General features: G+C 43.5%; 1 protein-coding gene across 2 annotated transcripts; it reads right to left on the minus strand.

The window, feature by feature from the left end:
* Positions 1–301: 301 nt before the first annotated feature.
* On the minus strand, positions 302–11,050 carry LOC311248922 (ras-related protein Rab-11B). 2 transcript variants are annotated; one of them, XM_084338154.1, is made up of 5 exons: positions 10,835–11,048; positions 9,606–9,801; positions 8,701–8,894; positions 8,499–8,579; positions 302–1,035 (listed from the first exon to the last, which is right to left on the minus strand). In XM_084338154.1, the coding sequence occupies exons 1-5, from the start codon at positions 10,872–10,874 to the stop codon at positions 890–892; spliced, it is 657 nt and encodes a 218-aa protein (XP_084194280.1). In that variant the 5' UTR covers positions 10,875–11,048; the 3' UTR covers positions 302–889. The 2 variants fall into 2 exon arrangements, with proteins under 2 accessions (XP_084194280.1, XP_084194281.1); XM_084338155.1 differs by lacking the exon at positions 8,499–8,579 and having other exon boundaries at positions 10,835–11,050.
* Between the last annotated feature and the right edge of the window lie 3,833 nt (positions 11,051–14,883).

The raw sequence follows: 14,883 nt of genomic DNA on the forward strand, positions 1-14,883 counted from the left end.
TTTTAGATGTCCAGGGTTAAGTGGTGGTGCTCATTGACTATATATTCACACGGTGGCCACTTTGCTCTTATGTCATGCTCAGGTTGGGGTTCCTTTCCACCCAGGGTGGAATATGGTCAATGAAGACAAAATGCACATCCCTTGTGCTGAAATTAATCAATGATATTCTGTAGGGATATACTACTATATCTTTGTGAAGTCTAGATATACCTTTCTGGGAGACCAGGCTAAAATTAAACTAGGACAGACTACACTACAGTATCCAAATTAATGTGGATGGATAAAGCACACTTGTGTCAAGGACTTTATTGTACTTTTTACAGTGCTTATATTGAAAGTAAAACTATGACAAGCCAAATATATTTCAATAAATACACAATGAGGGTATTTTTGGCATAAGTTATTTGCTGCAAGAAAAAGGTATGAAGTCACAATTGTTAAGATAAAATCATACCAATGTTGTAATACTGCCTCTTCAGATGGGGCAACCGTCAGTGGTTTATTTACACAGCACCATCTAGTGGTCACCATTGAAATGTTCCTGAACCCCCAGTAAATACAGCATTTTAAATACAGTTCAATCAGTTTCACAGACGGCAACAACCGTTGCCTCATTCCTACATTGCAGGAACGTTCACTTTGACTCTGAATAGTTTCACTAACCAAGTAAAATAAAGGCTTTAAAAGTTTTCTTTCATGGCAGAAGAAGTGCACGGGTGAGTTCATTAGTAACAAAAATAAAAGTAACTGTACACAGAAAGAAGGAAAGAATAGCTTCGGGATGGGGAGGATTGGCAAAATGATGAGCAAAAACAAAGTGGGTGACGAGACGAGGGAGCACGTGATGAGGGGTTGGCATGGTGTGGCGGAGGGAAGGGGGTGAGACGTGTCACAGGCTTTGGCAGCACTGGAGTTTGCTGCCTTTCTGCCCGTCGGTGGTGGGTGGGACACTGATGTCCACCACGTTGTTTCCAGGTGACTCATCGTGTGCAGATCTGTCCGCTATCTGCTTCTGTGATACGATACGGTAGATTTCTGTGGGCGGAAGAACAAGTGTTTTCAATAACTTTAACCTGTTTTGAAAAAGGTACTTAGTTTAGTAAGCTTAGTTATAATAATCATACATTTAAGTTATTTTTTACACCGACGCTAGCGAGGGGGTATTGCATTTAAGCACTTGTGTGTGTGTGTCCGCCCCAGTCATAAGTCCTACAGTTCTGATGAGATTTTTGGAAGCCAATGTGAACTGAATTATCTGTCCTTATTTCAATTCATTTCCATTGTCCATCAAAATCAATCACTCCAGGGTTGGCAGGGAGACTCTGGCACCAGTTTACAACATGGAAATGAGAGTGAACCTCGTTTTGTAATTAAAGGAACACTCCAACATTTTGGGAAATTAGATTATTTGCCATCTACCCTGGAGTTAGACAAGAAGACACATGCCTTTTTCTTCTCTGTGCATGCAGTAGTAGGAAGACGTTGGGAACTAGGCTAATTCCAGTGACTGACGCTAAGCTAGGCTAACGGTGCACGTCTTCCTAATCCTACTGCATGCACAGAGAAGAAAAAGGTATGTATCTTAACACTCCAACATTTTGGGAACCCTGGAGTTAGACAAGAAGATGCATACCTTTTTCTTCTCTGTGCATGCAGTAGGAGTAGGAAGATGTTGGGAACTAGGCTAATGGAGGAACCTACTTCCAGTGACTGACGCTAAGCTAGGCTAACGGTGCGCGTCTTCCTACTCCTACTGCATGCACAGAGAAGAAAAAAGGTATGTATCTAATTGTCTAACTCCAAGGTGATGGCAAATGAGCTAATTTCCCCAAATGTTGGAGTTTTCCTTTAAAGATGGTGTAAGTGGTATTCTTCTCTCGTTAAAATAAGTGGTCTACATGTTAAAATAATAGCCATCACTGATATAGAGTGTTTGGTCAGTAACATGTGTCTCCCAGTCCCTCCGCTCTGCAGTAAAATAATCTGCCAGTGCAGTAAGCAAATGTGGCTTGGCAAGATTTATTGCAATAAGTACAAATATCTAGGGTTCTCTGTCCTGATTGGATAAAGTGGGAACGGGATACCAGAACATTTATTTTGTTCACTGCAGAGCGGAGGGACTGGGAGACCCATGTTATTGACTGAACACTATATCAGTGATGGATCTCAGAATGTAGAGCTATTTAACATTTATTCTAATAAAGAAATACTACTTACAGCACCTTTAATATACCTTGGCATTAAAACGTAATTTTTTCAGCAATCTCTTAGTTGCATAAATGCATAAACAAGTTTTGTGGTTGTAGGTTAAGTATTTATAATGTTCACTACCAGGAAATGCCCATGTGAAATTCATATTTGAAATAGATGAATCTAGTAATGTAGTAATCAATTTTTTTTTTTTTTTTTTTACAGCTAATCTCTTGCATTAGCTAAGCAGTGTTGTATTTGTGTTTGTAAGGAAGTATTTACAATATTCACTCCACAGAGACAGCCCTCATTGCGGTCACAGAGGCACTTCACTTAGCAAAAGCGAAAGGCCTCTCCTCTGTCCTGATTCTCCTAGATCTATCTGCAGCCTTCGACACAGTCAACCACCAGATCCTCCTCGCGGCCCTCGCAGGAATGGGAGTGGCTGGCTGGCTGTCATCATACCTCAATGACCGCTCCTACCAAGTGTCATGGAGAGGGACCCTGTCGGCCACCCGACCCCTACGGACGAGTGTCATCCCGGGCTCGGTTTTAGGACCGCTTCTCTTCTCCCTCTACACTAAATCACTGGGTAACATTATCACGTCTCATGGCTTCTCCTACCATTGTTATGCCGACGATACTCAACTCTTCCTCTCCTTCCCTCCCTCAGATATCCATGTCTCTGAGTGGATCTCGGCCTGTCTGTCCGACATCTCCGCCTGGATGACGACCAACCACCTCAAACTGAACCTAAGCAAAACAGAATTGCTCCACCTGCCGGCCAAATCCTCCCCCCTGACCGACCTTTCCATCACAGTCGAGAATGCAGCTGTGACCGCGTCCCCGACCGCCAAGAACCTTGGTGTTGTCCTCGACGACCAGTTGAACTTCTCTGCTCACATCGCAGCGACAACCAGAACCTGCAGATTCCTCCTGAGCAACGTCAGAAGGATCCGCCCCTTCCTGACAAAAGAAGCCACCCAACTCCTCGTCCAATCAACAGTCATCTCCCGCCTCGACTACTGCAACGCACTGCTTGCTGGCCTCCCGGCCACTGCCACTAAGCCTCTTCAACTCATTCAGAACGCAGCGGCCCGCCTGATCTCAAACCTACCGAAGTCGGCCCATGTCACCCCACTTCTTAGGGACCTGCACTGGCTCCCCATTGCTGCACGAATCCGCTTCAAGGCCCTCGACCTAGCATACCGTGCGGCAAAGGGAACCGCTCCCGCCTACCTCCGGTCAATGGTCTCTAACTACACACCCTCAAGACCCCTACGCTCTGCATCTTCTGGCCGCCTCAGACCTACTCCTATCCAAGCTCCGGGAGGGTCATCAAAGAGAAGTCGCCTATTCTCAGTCCTTGCCCCACAATGGTGGAATGAACTACCCACCCCAGTTAGGACAGCCGAAACACGTCCAATCTTTCGCCGTCGACTAAAGACACACTTCTTCAACCATTATCTGAATAAAAAAAAAATAAAAAAAAAGCATCTAACCCTAACTAACCATACTGTCATGCACTAATAAACTAACCTACACTGTAGCACTCAACACTTTGATGAACATTGTTACTCAGCTGATTAGAGTTGTGCCCTTCCTGATGGCTTGTTGTACAGAACTTGTAAGTCGCTTTGGATAAAAGCGTCAGCTAAATGACTAAATGTAAATGTATTTGGCTAAACAAGGCTGATGTGGGCAGGAAGCACATCACACATTCTCTCTACATTCTACACGCCAACTGTCAGTACTTGTTGTGACATACAAATAGGCTGCTTGTGGCGATTTAAGAGACCAGTCACAGCTGTAGTAGAGTTAGAATTGGATGTGGCAAATTATCAGGTGTGATGTTATGGTTTTATGCACGGAGCCATCCCAGTGGTTAATGACTCATGTGCGCACTGCTGTCAGACAGCGATTCCAAAGTTGAAGGACACACACAGGCAGGGCAGTGGAGGTCAATTCCGGTGAAGTGTCTTCCTCCATTCATGGCAGGAATGAAATGTAGGCTAATAAACACATTTTCATAGTAGGTGTACATTACCCTACTAGGGTGGAACAGAACAGAATGGTGTTTTAGCAACTCGTAAATCTGTTTGTATAGAGAGCGAGAGAAGGAGTGTGCCAGTTGCAGAACATGTACACCTTATGGTAATATAAGGTCCGTAAATTATATAAAATAGTGAATACAGAACAGAAAGAGCAGAGAGAACGTTAGATTCTCTACCACCAGTGCTTTTAAGGCAACATTGACCCATCTGTCATTTCCATGTGCATTCATCAACACCAGAGCCTCTACGGTTATTATTATTTTTATATATAATGAAGAATGACATTCCTTTTCATAATCAACAAATACAACAGATTCATCTTTGCTTTGGTATTACAGCAGGACATACAGCTATACAACTTGTTAGTTGGATGGTCAGATGTTGCGCATAGCGGTCTGTCCTGCTGCTTAGCCCAGGCTAAAGAATCACTGCGGTTCAGTTACTGTATCTGGCTGACGAGCAAGTTCATCCTCATTCAGTGCATTGAAATAAGAGAGAGGATTTGTTGCTTTTGGTTGTTTTCTAGTGTACTGACTCACATGAATCATAGAATACATTTCAATCCATAATATGTTCAAATGAAAATGGCCAATACATTTTTCATTGTAAAAAACAACAGTGGGTTGCTGTACTGTAGTGTGTTTGAGCTCAGTAGTGGGGTACTGCCGCAGCCCTGTAGTGAGGTACTACTGCCACAGCTCAGTAGTGGGTACTGCCACAGCTCAGTAGTGGGGTACTGCCGCAGCTCTATGTACATACATAAGGACACCAAATTCATTACCCGTACTGACCTTCATCATGAGACAATTGAAACCGTATGGGTGGAAATTTTATTTGAAAGGGCAAAATCTGTTCTAGTCGGCACAATATACAGACCGCCAGATCAAACTGGCTTTTATGATACTCTGGATGTGTGCTTAGCTGGAGCTGAGGATGCGGAAAAAATTCTTATTGGGGATTGGAACACGGATATGCAACAAAAAAATGCACCCGTCTTCAAATCCTTCAATAGGTTTTGTGATCTGCACGGCCTCAGCCAACTAATCACCCAACCCACAAGGATATGTGAATCAACTCAGACTACCATTGACCTCATACTGACCTCTGACAAGTCCAAGATCTCCAGTTAGGGGTTATAGCATGCGGGTTAAGTGATCATTACATGATATTCTGTACCCGCAAAAAGCTAAAACTAAAGGCTGGCTGTCACAAAACAGTCACATCTAGAGACCTCAAAACCTACTCTAGCGAGGCCTTTAACCTTGAACTGGAGAGTCTGGACTGGTCAGATGAACTCAATGGTACACTGGTTGAAGAAACTTGGCTTGGCTTCAAAACCAAATTTTCATCAATACTAAACAAAATGGCCCCCCTAAGAACCACCAGGGTAAAAAATCGCGCTGAGCCATGGATGCACACTGAAATACTGACCGCTATGAAAGCCAGAGACAAAAAATGCTCTGAGTTTCGTAAAAGTCAGTCAAAGCTTACCAAAAGCACGAGCAGTGAACTCCAAGACCACGTGACTGAACTCAAACTAGAAAGAAACAGACTAAGAAATGACGTAAACTCCATGATCAAAACTGCTAAAAAAAATTTCATCAATGACAAAACCGAGGAAAACAAAAATAAACCACGTGAACTTTGAAAATTACTCAACAATCAACTAGGCTGCAGTAAAAAACTCAAAACCAGGTTCTCAAACATAAACATAAAGACGGATAACACGCTCATCACAGACAAGCTGGATGTAGCCAATTACTTAAACACTTTCTTCACAAACATAGCCACAACACTGGTAAACAAACTACCCTCCCACTCAGGGCAGTATGGGGTAGAACACATAGTAGCATACTACATGAACCTAGGCGTCCACAAAGACGACTTCAAACTGGAAATAGTAACTACAGATGAGGTACTCAAAAAACTGAGCGCCCTCCAACCAAAGGCCACTGGCCATGACAACATCCCCTCCAAATTCCTCAGAGACTCAGCAGCAGCCATCACCCCAGTCATCACACACATAATAAACCTCTCCATAAAACAGGGACACGTCCCCAAGGACTTCAAAATTGCGAGAGTAACACCCCTGCACAAAAAGGGCAGCAAATTAGACCCGGGTAACTACCGCCCTGTTTCTATCCTTACATCCATCTCGAAAGTCATGGAAAAAATAGTATACGAACAGATCGAAAAGTACCTCGCGGAAAAAAATCTAATCTACGAATTCCAATCTGGCTTCAGAACATCCCACTCCACTGACACATGCCTTCTCTACTTGAACGACCACATCAAACAAGAGGTGGACGCGGGCAAATACTGCGGCATGGTCATGCTGGACCTACAAAAGGCCTTCGACACTGTCAATCACACCATTCTGATTGACAAGCTAAAAGCAATTGGTTTTGATAGTTTATCAGTGAGCTGGATACAATCCTACCTGGAGGGGAGGGAACAGATGGTGGAAGTAAACGGTACCCTATCCCCCCCCCTCACAGTGAGCTGTGGTGTTCCACAAGGAAGCATACTAGGACCGCTACTATTCCTAATTTATGCAAATGACATGTCGTCAGCTTGTGACTGCAACTTGTTCCTGTTTGCGGACGACTCAGCCCTGCTGGTCTCTGACAAGAACAAGTTACAGGTTGAAAAAGCCCTCAGCTCGGAACTAGGCAAAATCTGCATATGGCTCGCCGACAACAAACTATCATTACACATGGGCAAAACAGAGTCCATTCTCTTCGGTTCAAATAACAAACTCAGCAAGACCGACGGCTTCTCGGTTACAGTGGGTGACAATATTATCACAAGGAAAGATGAAATTACCTACCTGGGTTCCATCCTAGAGGCTAATCTTTCCTGTGACAAAATGGCATCCAATGTAATAAAAAAAGTCAACCAACGAACGCGATTCTTGTACCGGATCTCCTCTCTGGTAAACAAAAATACCCTGAAGACTCTAGCAGGAGCACTCATTCAAGGGTACTACGACTATGCTTGCACCTCATGGTACCAAAGCACCTCAAAGGCACTAAAAAACAAATTACAAACATCTCAAAACAAGCTAGTCAGACTACTACTTGACCTGACTCCTAGAACCCACCTCACCCCTGCCCACTTTGACAACCTAGGATGGCTTAGAGTAGACGACAGAGTACAGCAACTTGCAATGGGCCTGGTCTACAAGATACACTACGCGACCAAGGTACCCATGTACATGTCAAAATACTTCCCAAAGGTCAGTGAATACCACGATCACAACACCAGAGGGAGCTCCACAAATCATGTAAAACCCAGATTCGGCTCAAACAAGGGACTAAACACGTTTCGCAATTATGCCACATCAATGTGGAACGCCCTGCCTAAAGCTGTAAAGGAATGTGAATCACTACCCACCTTCAAAAACACTCTCAAAAAACACCTACGTGAGACTGCAATTCGAAACTGGCCCCTACAAATGTCCTAACCTAGTTGTACAGTAAATGACCAAGTAAGGCTTTGTCAATATTCCAATGTACAGTGTAAAATGTGTGTGTGTCCCCTACCCAACCCCCCCCCCCCCCCCCCCCCACCTCCAATGTACAGCCCTCACCCAACCCACCCAACCCCACCCCACCAACCTCCTCCAATGTACAGTTTCTACGCCAAATGTATATACACTCCTTTTCTGGACACTTTTGTATCACAAACAGTACTGTATTTGCAAATCTGATATGTCATAAATGTATAGATGTAGCAGTACTGTCTATCTGTATGTCATGTATGTCATATATGTTATGATGAATTGAAAATGGGGGACCCTGATGTAAACAAGACGAAAGTCTTTCTCTGGTCTGCATCCCCTTAACAATTGTATGTATTGAGATGTACTGTACTGTACCCATTCTGCAATCTGTTAATAAACTTTTCAATCAATCAATCAATCAATCACTCAGTAGTGAGGTACTGCCACAGCTCAGTAGTGAGGTACTGCCACAGCTCAGTAGTGAGTACTGCCACAGATGACCTTCTCCGTCTCTCTCACTAATAGCTATGATAGGGAGAAACACTGCTGTGTGCCATTACATTTTTTGTATTTACTATTACATAATTTTAGTGCTACAACAATCTTATGATTAGTGGGTTGATAATCTTGGGGTGAGTTAGCAGCCATGACGTGGATCGGGTGGACATCTACAAATCAAATCGCTCTTAGCCACACACACACAAAAAGCTAGGGATGGACTAACAGTATATTTTGTTTGCTTTTCCCACCTGTTAAGATGTTCTTGAATGCTTCCTCTACATTTGTGGAGTCTAATGCAGACGTCTCAATAAACGAGAGAGTGTTCTTCTCTGTGGCAGGAAAAAAGAAGACAGATTTTACACACGATAAGATTATTTCTAGGAAATTAAGAGTTTGTGTTCCTCCTCTCTTTTGCAGTTATTTTCACAGTGGCAGTGGTCAGTGGTTTACCTGAGAAGGCGCGAGCCTCATCAGTGGGCACAGCCCTGAGGTGGCGCAGGTCACTCTTGTTGCCCACCAGCATGATGACGATGTTGTTGTCAGCATGGTCCCTCAGCTCCTTCAGCCAGCGCTCCACGTTTTCATAGGTCAGATGTTTGGCGATGTCATAAACTATGAGAGCACCAACAGCCCCCCGATAGTACCTGCTCAGAAGAACAGACCAGTAAAGGGAAATGACAGTGAGTCAACAACTCTTCACTTTATCCCACTTCCACTCTTTATTTATTTATTTTTTTGTATTGATCTTTTTCCCCCTCCTTTTTTCCTCCGATTTTCTCCCATCCCAATGTTAGTCGTTATGCCAATTCCCAATCCCCTTCCTGGTCGCTGCGCACTTACCCCCCACAGTCGGTCTGGGAGAGTGGAGGCTATCACGTGCTTCCTCCGACACACGTCTAGCCAATCAACCGCTTCTTTTCACCTGGCAGCGCGGACTCTCACTGAGAGGGTGTAACGTGTGGAAGGATCACACTACCCCCCTTAGATCCTATCCGTGCTGAGCAGGCGCCCCGACTGAACTGTAGGAGTCGCTGTTTACAACGACCCGGACCCACCCCGCCAGCTTCTCCCACCCTCTAATACTGCCAATTGTATTAGTGTGAATGGCCAGCCAAGCTGGTGACAACGCCGGGAGCTGGATTTGAACAGGCAAATCCAGCGTCTCCGGCGTTGGTGACGAACGCAATCTCCGCTACGCCACCTGACCGCCCCTCCACTCTTTATTTTAATGTATGTAGCCCAAGCAAAGTACAACAAATCAGAAATCAGTCTCTCCAAGACATCAGTTACATAATAATAAGCCCTTGTTGCTCTATATAATCTTACTATAATACACAGAGGAAAATCACACTCACGCTGAAGTGATGGCTCTGTAGCGCTCCTGTCCAGCTGTGTCCCAGATCTGGGCTTTTATCGTCTTTCCATCCACCTGGATGCTGCGGGTGGCAAACTCCACCCCGATGGTGCTCTTACTCTCCAAGTTGAACTCATTCCTCGTGAAACGAGACAGCAGGTTACTCTTCCCCACTCCAGAATCTCCTATTAGCACCACTGGAACCAAAAGCAAGGAGATCTGAATTTAGATTTGGACATTTGGAATCAATTTAGCTTCTGTACTTCAAATACGGAGATAATGCGTTGTGATAATGCAATTAGACACATATCGTACACTGAGTGCTTTTAAATTAAAGAATGAAAACACAAGATAAGTCATTCAGTTGTGTCCATGATACATGAGTATTGTCTTCACAGCACCCTTCTCTTTCTGAATCAAAGTGAAGCATGTCTGGATTTGGCTGTGCTGCTTTCTGCCTATTCAGGGGGAACTTTATCAGACTTTGTCCCACAAGGAGTCATCTGGCAGGAAGCTGACAACAACCTGCTAACTGGGAAATCTGACTCAACAGTTTTTCAAGGCTGTTTTTTCCTGTGCTGTAGTATCTTCAACCAGACTGGACATTTGTCTGTATAATTACCCGGCTGCTATATTACTTCGCAATGTTTTTCTGTACACTATTGTAGATTTTTGTATTTTCCCCTATTCAACAGTCGTAAACGGATTACTAAAAGTCCTACATCAGTTACAGATTTGAAACGACGTATTGGTAATCTAGTCTTGGTAGATTATGTTGAGCGACTGTCGTGCGTTATGTGATCTAACTAGCTACTACAAATCAATCCATGGAATGCCATGTGTCAAGTAGTAAACCACTTTGGTTCAGGTTGGTCAAGCTAACGTACTATAATGTTAGTTGACTAGCTAGCTAGTAGCTAGTAACGTTAGCTAGCTGGTTAACACCCTTCTGGGTAGCAAAAGGGGCAACACATGATACAACCAACGTTTACGTTATCTGTTAAGTAGTTGTCGAGAACAGCTGATTGATGAATGAAAGCTTTGGCGATAGGACAACCATGACTTACTCTATTACTAGCTTCCAGCCCAGGCTGCTGCTTTGACAGAACGTTATTATGTTGGCTAGCTAACGATAGCTAGCAGGGAAGCTAACGTTGCTTGGTAACTACTCTAGCTATGGTTAACTGCATGCCGGGTGTCTGATTGAAAAAGGTTAGTCATTCCGCTTACCTTTGAATAAGAAATCATATTCATCGTCTCTGTTCCCCATGTCTCTAATAAATCTCTTCTGTATAAGAGTTAAAGTTAGCTACTGTTAGCGGGTTATGATGTACACGCCCCTGGTTGGACTACACACTAGTCCTGTCTGTCTGTCACAATGCATTGGGCTGTAGTCTCAGCGACCACAGGAAGGGCAACAGGGAATTCCTGAAGAACTGCAGAACGGGGTCCACAGCTTGCTGGACGGGGCGCGTGTAGCTTATTGCCAGCGGAAGAGTGCAAGAATGCTTCCGCATTCGTCACCGTGCGGTAAGCCTATTGCTTATTAACACTTAGGCTGCCATGGGTTAAATTCATTATCAACCGTAGGTTGCCGGCTCTATTTGTCTATAGAGAAAGTCCCCTTCTTTGCAGGGCTATAACTTTTTAAATTCTATTGCTACATTGCCATTATTAGGGCCCATTCAAAGTCCTATATGTATTGTTCATTGTGTAGCAACATTAAACTTTTTCATTCACATATTCATAGTAAAGTATGGTCTAATGTATAAGTATGTTTTCATCTCTTTCTGCAGCTTTCTCCAGAACGGCAATCAGCGCGATATAAAAAATTCCAACTAGACGTACTTCTAGAAGTTACTACACGTCATCTGATGTTGACCGGATGGGCTAGGGGGCGTTTATAATTCCGTGGGCAGCGTTATACCAATCATCTAATGTGGGTCAAATGTTGATAATAGCAGTTAGTATCGAAGACGGTAACTTTACACGCTAAAACTCACCCCAGTCTCCGCGCGCCGTTGGGCGATCATCGTAGAGTAGAAATGTTATCATTATGGGATGTAGATTTACCCGGTCCATCTCCAGCTTGTATAATGGTATATACGTCCAAATCATGTTGTTTATCGAGTTATTGGCAATCGATCGCTATGTAGTGTGTCGAGATCGAGTCCCGGGACCTATTAGCGAGTGCCCGGAAGTAATACGGCCGTCCAGCACAACCTCTACGGCACTTCCTGTTAAGCGATTGCGCCGATCGGCCACCAGATGGCGCTCCTGAACCGCCAGAGAGCTCAGTGGGTCCTCCTGGTGGATCTCAGGCCAGCGGAGGGGACATATGAATCCGATCCCAGATTTTTGAAATATTGATATTAAAGACGCTGTAAGGCGTCTTCGGCAACTTGAGCATGGCCGGGAATGACGTGTTTAGGCGTTTCCCGGCACCCAAAGTGTTAACAGCGGAGGAGTGCTGCCGAGTGCTTCCGCGTTTTCCCTGATTGGCTGCGACACCCCCCGCGGCAGGCGCGGCAGCCGCAGAGCGGAGCGGCAGAGCTTGCGGCATTATGTAGCCGTAATCCGCCATGATTTTATTTTCGAAGCTTAGCTGGTTAAGGTTCGGCATGGTTAAGGTTAAGGTTAGGCATTGTTTCGGAGTTGGTTAAGGTTAGAAGGGTTAAGTTTAGGCGCTGTTAAGGAGCTGGTTAAGGTTAGCGTTTGTCTTAGAGAATGGCAATAGACAGCCTATTTCCGCACTGCCGCTCTCTCGCGCTGCCGCGGTCACATGGTCACATTGTCACATTCTTGCACTCCTCCGCTGTTAAAAAGCAACACGCGTACAGTAATGCGCCTTTCCTTTCGCCCCGCTCAGACAAATGCATGTAGTACATTGCAACACAACGCAGAATTTCCGCGTACATTGCAACGAATCACTTGGAGTTTGAAAGTGATATCAGAAGAAACTACTCAACCTCGGCTGTCTTTAACTATGAGTGAACACAACGCATTGTAACGTTAACGCAGCTGTCAACTGTACTTTACTATGGAATACATGTATTATTATCGCGACGCGTCGTCACAGACTAAACAGTGTTCTGGATTTTCCTACAATGGATTATTGATTGTAAATTGAACCCTTGCACTGAAGAACCATTATGAATCTGTGTTAGAAAATGTTTTGGATCTAAATCACTTGGAGTTTGAAAGTGATATCAGAAGAAACTACTCAACCTCGGCTGTCTTTAACTATGAGTGAACACAACACTCTAACTTACTGTAACTGAGGGGTTACAAAACCCTGACTGTATTAAAGATTGTGATAGATTAAACCACTGCTAGTTATGTACTTTAATTACTGGCCAGACAGTACATCAAATATAGATGGTGAACACCCACAAGAATACGGCATTGACAAAGAAATAGTATTTGAGGGTATTTTATTATTATTATGCAACATTAGGTTACAGAATGAGAATTAGGGTCGCGCTTGTATGGCGAAGAATATGTGTAAAGTCAGTCAATAGCATGAGTCACTAAGAATAGCAGGAATCCTACAATGGGTCTAAGTTGACACCACCTGTCGTATAATAGCAACTATATAAGGCAACGCTGATACCGCCTGGAGACAATGGGTTCCCTCCGGGGGTGTAAGGCCTGGAGGGTAGAGGAATGTTCGGATACTCAGTCTGATTCAATGAGGAATAAAGAGACTCCAGGTACAGGAGTCGGTCCTTGTAAATCCCTTGATCAGCAGCAAAGCAATAATTGTAATCCAAATGCTCGATAGCACTGATGACAGCTAGCCAGCCTCCGTCCACGAGGCCAGCCCGAGTTGTAATCCTCACGAGGTTGAATCCCAAACGATAGTGGAAATCAACGATGCTCTTCTCCGGGTAACACGTTCCAAATCAATATAATCCAACCAGTAATAATAATAATAATAATAATAATAACTTTATTTGTATAGCACTTTTCATACAGAGGTTGCAGTTCAAAGTGCTTCACAACAGTAAAAAATACAGGCATAAGCGAGCATAAAAAGATAGACAGGTAGAATCACAGTGTTTCACATTAGGATCTAGCATCCCAATAGGCTCTCCGCTTACAGTTTTCAGTAACACAAATAGTAAAAATAGTTTAAAATGATTCAGTTTAAAAATAGTAAAATAAAAATAAAATAAAATAAAATAAAAATTATAAAATAGAACGGACATAAAAAATACAGACATGAGCGAGCATAGCAAGATATGGCAAGTGACAACAATGCATAAAGTTTACAGACAATCCATGCTGATTGATCTGCCATAAGCAAGTGAAAGTTTACAGACAATCCATGCTGATTGATCTGCCATAAGCAAGTGAAGATTACAGTCTGTTCTAACAAACCAAACTGCCATGTATTAAAGTTTACAGACAATCCATGCTGATTGATCTGCCATAAGCATAAGATTACAGTCTGTTCTAACAAACCAAACTGCCATGTATTAAAGTTTACAGACAATCCATGCTGATTGATCTGCCATAAGCATAGTGTTTCACATTAGGATCTAGCATCCTAATAGGCTCTCTATTCAGTAATTAAAAAGTGCAATAACCGACGGACATAATAAAAAAAAAAAAAATACAGGCATGAGCGAGCATAGCAAATAATAAGAATAGTTTAAAATTATTCAGTTTAAAAATAGTCATCAGTAAGAAGTAAAAAGTGCAATAACCGACACATGAATTTGATAGGCAGTGTAAAAGAGTAGGCAGGGTAAGAATAAATACAAGTTGTGTCAGGATATCCCTGATGTTTCCTCTTGCCACTAGGTGGTAGCAGATATCTATCAGTGAAATGCCTGAGCAAAGAGATAGGTTTTAAGCTGTCTTTTAAAGATGTCTAGCGAGTTGGCTTCCCTGATGTTTTGGGGTAGTTTGTTCCATAGTTTTGGGGCATAGTTGATAAAGGCTGCATTACCGATCCTCTTTTGACTGCTTCTGGGAGCCTCTAGTAGTCCAGCAGCTGATGATCGCAGTGTTCTTGCTGGTGTGTAATTTATTAGAGTGTTTTGGCGATGTAGCTAGGTCCCTGTCCATTTAGAGCTTTGTATGTAAGGAGAAGGACCTTAAAGTCAATTCTAAATGTTACAGGAAGCCAGTGTAAAGCGGCTAAGACTGGACTAATGTGCTCTCTCCTTTTGGTTCTAGTTAGCAGTCGGGCTGCAGAGTTTTGGATTAGCTGAAGCCTCTCTGTGGTTTTCTTAGGGAGACCTGTGCAAAGTGCATTACAGTAGTCTAAC

Source organism: Notolepis coatsorum (genome assembly GCF_963971535.1).
Source record: "Notolepis coatsorum genome assembly, chromosome: 2".
Lineage (NCBI taxonomy): Eukaryota > Metazoa > Chordata > Actinopteri > Aulopiformes > Paralepididae > Notolepis > Notolepis coatsorum.

What these genes read in the sequence shown, in the direction of transcription:
- LOC311248922 (XM_084338154.1), bottom strand. Translation starts at nt 10,874, where the DNA reads ATGGGGAACAGAGACGATGAATATGATTTCTTATTCAAAG. An exon ending in ATATGATTTCTTATTCAAAG is followed by an intron (nt 9,802 to 10,834) that starts GTAAGCGGAATG and finishes TTTTGGTTCCAG; the next exon opens with TGGTGCTAATAGGAGATTCT. An exon ending in ATTCAAGAACATCTTAACAG is followed by an intron (nt 1,036 to 8,498) that starts GTGGGAAAAGCA and finishes TTCCGCCCACAG; the next exon opens with AAATCTACCGTATCGTATCA.